Source organism: Dipteris shenzhenensis, chromosome 1 (assembly GCF_047967505.1).
Source record: "Dipteris shenzhenensis isolate YYH24624 ecotype China chromosome 1, Dip_SZ_1.0, whole genome shotgun sequence".
Classification (NCBI taxonomy): domain Eukaryota; kingdom Viridiplantae; phylum Streptophyta; class Polypodiopsida; order Gleicheniales; family Dipteridaceae; genus Dipteris; species Dipteris shenzhenensis.
Window position 1 is genome coordinate 70,549,234 of NC_141596.1, and position 6,130 is coordinate 70,555,363.

General features: G+C 42.7%; 1 protein-coding gene across 1 annotated transcript; it reads left to right on the forward strand.

Moving 5' to 3' along the window:
* The first annotated feature begins 4,721 nt into the window (after positions 1 to 4,721).
* Positions 4,722 to 5,877, forward strand: LOC147906309 (uncharacterized). The gene is made up of 2 exons (XM_087384212.1): positions 4,722 to 4,937; positions 5,046 to 5,877. The coding sequence occupies exons 1-2, from the start codon at positions 4,932 to 4,934 to the stop codon at positions 5,670 to 5,672; spliced, it is 633 nt and encodes a 210-aa protein (XP_087240338.1). The 5' UTR covers positions 4,722 to 4,931; the 3' UTR covers positions 5,673 to 5,877.
* Positions 5,878 to 6,130: the final 253 nt, after the last annotated feature.

Genomic DNA, 6,130 nt, shown 5'->3' on the forward strand with positions numbered 1-6,130 from the left:
TGCCTTCCGCTGAGGCATTGCGATTCTTGAGAGAGTGAGAGTGATCGAGAGTTTGAGAGTTCATTTCCATTGAGAGATTTCCGTCCATTTGATTGAAAGATATATCCATTCATTCTATCTCTTCTAGTGAGAGAATGCTCTAAGTCCACCTAACATATAGCGTCCCTGCCCCTCAAGCCTCTACTCAATGCCAGCAGCTGACAACAAGCTATAGCTAACTGAAATCTCTTCGTTGTTGAGTTGCAGAATCCATGACGTCTTTTTTGCTTCACCTCTGAGCTGACGAACTAGGAGAATGATTCGTGGAGCTATATTCTTGCTTCATTTCCGAGCCATTGAGAGATGTAAAACTACTTTTGGTTGCAATATCCATGGCGTGTGGGCGTATATGAGTAAGAAGATGTGTGCTTGCTTCACCTCCGTGTAGACGAACTAGTAGAACTATCCTTGCATCCTACGTTGCTCACCGACAGGAGGCTCCTATCACAAGCAAAGCTCGAATCTGCAGTAGCAGCAGTAGTGACTCCAGCTTCAGCACTTGTGCTACCTCCAACGACCAGCTACTCATGACAAAGCTCTATAGAGCCTCCAGCCCACTACGCCAACAACGACCTCGACACGCCTCTTGCTGCATCTCTGACTATCCATAGGCGTTGAGAGATCTACCTGAGGCGCAGCCCAACGAACTCCATACGCTGGCTCCAACCTCTCGCTCAGCCGAGCATCACCGGCCCCAAGTCCCTCTGCCTAGTCTCTTGGCTGTAGCTACGCACAGCGGCTCATCGACCTCATTGTCAACGAACTCCCTACTGCGACCTTCCAGCACGCCTCCGAGGACCTTCCAAAATCGCGACGCCGTCTCTGCTTAGAATTCCTTCCACAAGCCTAAGGTTCCTACAATTTTAACACGTGGCAGATCACAAGTAACCTTGGTTGAGTTGAGTTAACTCACTGTTCAAGTAACTGTGGTCAAAATAACTATGGTAAAGGTTCACCATGGTTAGGGTCAAACGAACCGTGGCTAAGTTAAACCATGGTTAAAGTCTTAAGGTTAGGTTAATGCCACATTATCATGCCACCTAAGCACACACTAACCCTTGCTAAGCATAGTATGGAATTTTGCATGTGAATCCCTGTGCCACATTAGCAAAGACCCCCTCTTCTCCACAAAATCTTCGACAAAGCATAACTCTCAATCCAAAAAGAATTTGCACACACTCCAAAAAGGGAAAATAACCGGTTTTTTGAGCTCTACGCACCTGTCAACTGAAATTTTTTATATGCAATTAGACACTGCCAGATTTGAAAGTATCTTCAACTGGTAAGACCTTTGCAATGGCAATACACACCCCAACTGTTGAGAAGTTCACTGGGGAAGGATTCCACACGTGGTCTACACAAATGAGGTATCTCCTGATGCATCAAAAGCTTTGGAAGACTGTAAAAGAAGAAATACCCACTGCACAAAATGATGCCTGGAAGGAAAAAGATGAAGCAGCACTATCACTCATTGGTTTGCACTTGGGTCCAAACATAATATCATATAGACTCTAAGGATCATGCCAAGGATGCATGGGATGAGTTGAACACAGTGTTTGGTGCAAAAGCCAAAAACCAAGACATCCATCTTAAGATTGAATTCTATGGTATGCACATGGGCTTCAATGAATCCATGGCACAATTTGTCAACAAAATCAAAAGCATTATGACCCAACTAGAAGGCATAAATGCAAAAGTAGGAGAGAAAGATGCTTTTGCAATTCTCCTTAAAAGCATGCTTGTAGAGTACAGTGCACTAACAACCACTTTGAAGAATTTTCCAGATCCAAAGTTTGAGGAATGTGTATCCTCTCTTCTTGAAAAAGAAAGAGAGTTGAAGGCATCGACATCGACATCAACATCAACACACAACAGCTATAATGAAGAACAAGTACTATTTAGTAAAACATCAACGAAGTGCTACCATTGCGGAAGGATGGGTCACTACCAAAGTGACTGCAAATTGAAGAACAAACCAAAGTGTCACCATTGCAAGAAGCTGGGACACAAGGAAGAAGATTGCAGATTGAAGAACCAGCAAGTCAACTACACAGCATCGTCATCAAGCCATGAGCCAAAAGGTGACATCAATGGAATGTATTGAGAAACAAATACCTTGTAACCTTGCCTATATTTTGTAAATCAAACCTGACCACCTGAGAGTAGCTATGAAAGCACCCAAGGGAGGTATTGACATGTAAAAACCACACTTGACCACCTTAAGTAGCAATACATGCACTAAGGGGAGGTGATGGATTTGTAACTCACATTTGACCACCTTGCAGTAGCCAAAGGATCGTGGCACCAAGGGGAGGTGTTGAGATATGGTGCCATGAGCACATAGATTAAAGGGCTAAGGTATGGTATAGGAAAGAATTAAAGTAGCCACCCTAGGATGTGGACTACATGATGTGGAGATGTGGATTGAGGATATCCACAAGGAGAGATGTGGATGAGAGGATCCCACATGGTTTGACGATTCTAAAGGCTCTCTCTATATAAGAAGCCTATCATGTATTTTGAGTACACACATTGCAATAGATTGAGTGTTTGCTACCCTATGTCTCTCTTGTGGTGCTTTGATCCTCCTTGATCCCTCACTTTGACAATAAGTTGCACAAACATAGTGCTATACAAGCATGCTATAAACACATTATGGTCTTTTCATTCGATTCCTTATATGTATCTCATCTCGTTGTGCTATTTCATCTAGTGAATTTTGTGTCCAATTGACAATATACCCTAACTTCCCTCTCATAAGAAGGTTCTTGAAATGTATGTGAAAATTGCCATTGAATACTAGGGTGTTCGTCACTTTGAGCTCTATCATCACTAATGTAATCCTATTGATATTCGATGCTTGTAAATAAGAAAATCTACAAAGGAGTGCTCATAGTCAATCTATAGCTGTAGATTGCATATACCTTGCTCAAGTTGCTTGAAACGGGCCATAAGCAATATAGATGCACCATAGCTCTATTAACAAGCGAGATTAGGATATAGAGCACTACCCAATCAAGAAGTCATAAATGAAGATTATGCAAAGCGTATTAAGGTGAGAAAACAAGATATACACCAATAGAAATAGAGGTTTAGACCTAAAGATCAAGTCATGGGCAATGGAAGGCTATAATGGACTTTAGACCAACTATGAAGCTCTTACAAAGGAGACATCAGTGGAGACTAAAGCATACGAAAGATTATTCAAAAGTAGTAGAGGCAAGCACAGATGGTGTCCACAATGGAATGAATGCCAAGAGCCTTAAAACAAGTTAAAGGCCATAAGTTGTTGGGGAAGACGCTTATTGAGCCCATGTAACTAAAGGGTGAATCTCAAAGGAGGAAGCTCAAAGGAATTGCAAATGACATCAAAGGCAACAAAACCTTGCAATGGTGTAGTCATGAAGTTATTCTCCTCAACATCTCAATAATCAAACAAAATGAGGCTCCCCAACAAAATATGAGTCCTTTTTAAAGGAAGTATTTTATAACCTATTGAAAACTTGCAACAATGCAATCATGAAGGATAGGTAACCAATCAAACCATTAGGAAGTTCGAGAGAGAGTAAGTTACTCTCGTCCACATGTCACTAATCAAAGAAAAGGAAGGTCCCCAACAAAATGTGGGACATTTTTAGAGGTGTTCGACATGTATGTGGATCCCAGAAACGTAATTGATACTTCAATCAACACACCATGAAATACGTGCTCTTTAAGGTTGGGAGGTCTTTAAGACACTTGAGTTTTATTCTCCTTCTATGCTTCACTACATCTTCTGTGCCTTCCTTTTATCTTGGTGTATGGGTGGCTTTATCCACCAAATGACATCTATGTTTCAACATGGCCTAGGAGACGTAGCTGAATGAATTTTAGGCTTCAAGAGAAGAGAAAGAAGCACCTATCATTGAAAGCATTATTATCACATGTTGCAGTGCTTTAATAGCTATTGGCAACTAGCATAATTAATTATCTTTTACCAACACTTATTGACCCCACTCATATAGCATCACTTTCTAGCACTGGGGTATTTAATTTGAGTCCATTGTCGCTTGATACAATCAACAAAATTTGCTAAGCACTTGAGGTTAGCAAAATCACTCTCTTGTCCCCTTATTTGACTTCCCTAAAATCATTGATGCCTAATCATTATGTTGCTTAACATTGGCACTCGAGTGTTTGCATGCAAGTTTTGTAAGAATTAATATAAGTTAATTGGTGCTAATTACTAATGCTATTTAGCCATCTTTAATTGGCCAATGGAAAGGAAACTACTTTTGGCTAGTGCCTTTTTTCCATGCTTGGGGCTTTTTTAATATATATTTTTGTGTGTGAAATTGTGTAATGTTGATTGAGGGTCAATTAAGCATTACCATTCTCTTGGCTAGTAAGATTGTATTGCTTCCATTAATGCAACCCAACATCATTATCAATTCTCCATGTGTCACCATTGTGATGTCATTGGGGTGATCCTTTAGGAAATTTATGAGCATATTTCAAGGTTGGCTATTGTGTTTTGTAGAAGTTCTACCAAGGACGTTCCTGAAATGTATTAGATTTATTGTACTTTTTGGATAAGCACCGGATGTGAAGGGGCACGAAACAATAAAAAGCAATTGAAGTGAAGGAAGGAATGATGTTAAATAGAAATGGAGAGGTCGGGATGCAAGTAGGGGGGTGCATTATTGAGTGAGCATGAATGCCATGCAAAGAAAGGGAGGGGAATCTAATGGTGATGTGTGTGTGTGTGTGTGTTTCTTTTCTGTTGTTGGGCTCAGGAGTCAGGACAAGGAAAGTGAAGCTTGCAGTGTCTCTCTCTCTCTCTCACACAACACAAAACACAACACAACAGAACAGAGAAGAGAAGAGGAGGAGGAGGAGGTTGTTTTTTGGCTATGGCGGTGGGATGCTCCAGCTGCTCCCCTTCTTCTTCTTCTTCTTCTTCTTCTTCTTCTTCTTCTTGCTGCCATTGTTGTTGTTGTTGTTGCTTTTATTGTAGTTGCCTGCAGCGGCCGAGCGTGGAGTCTTTGGACGTTCTGGTGAAGATCTTCTTTTTGCTCAGCCCCTTCGACGTTGCCTCTTGCTCCCTCACCTGTAAGCTCTGGCACCAAGCCTCCTCCGATCTCTCCCTCTGGCGCCACCTCTGCCTTCAGCGATGGCCCTCCCTCGCCGACCCTGCCTTCTCTTGCCGCATCGCTAGCTTCTCCTCCTTCTTTTCCCAGCGCCTCTCCCACTCCGTCGATCCCGACGCCGTCCGCTGGCTCTCCTCTGATTCGATCACCTTCTTCATCGACGTCTCCCTCAAAGATCGCCCCTTTTTCTCCAAGGCTGTCGCCGGCTCGGCTGTCGTTAAGGAGCGCCTCAGATTCAAGCTTCCCAGAATCCCCCAGGATGAAAGCTTGGCACTTGAACTCAAGCGCTGCACCAGGGATATTTCAGCGCCTTTCAAAGATTTGCATGTGCAGTTGAGCGTTGTGAGGCATACTGACGGCAAATCAGCTTGCCTTGTGAACGGATTTCCTACAGAGAGGGCCGGAGCTGGACCGGCAGCTCAAGGAAATGGATATCCAGGAAAAGGATTGAAGTGTGTGTTGATGTTGATCGACAACCACGCTTTTCTTAATTTTTTCTGGTGAATTTGTTCGCCTAGGGCGTTTATTGCTCCATCGATCAGCGGTTCCAATATTCCACATGCGTTGCGATAACTTAATGCGAACTTAATGGCTAGGATTGTTTTCATCCTTATATCTTTGCCGTAATCTTCGCGTGGTTAGATGCTAGAGTTTGAGCTTGGTGTGCTTGTAAATTATAGAACTGTGCGCTGAGAGATCGCATGCAACTTTATAGTTTTTGGGGCCCATTTGTGCTTTGGAATGCCTTAGCCGAATACGGTTGTCGACATGTCGTTTTTTTAGAAACGGAATTCCCATACAATGGAATAAGAATGATGATTATGCGGTCTAAGTCTCTCGCCATGAAATAAATTCCTGCATCTGTCGGTATCATTGCTATGGCATTTCTGGTGAGGTATAGTGGGCGCTCTGCATTGGTTGAATCCCATGGCTAAGCCCTTTCAGCGGGGCCTGTTTATGGT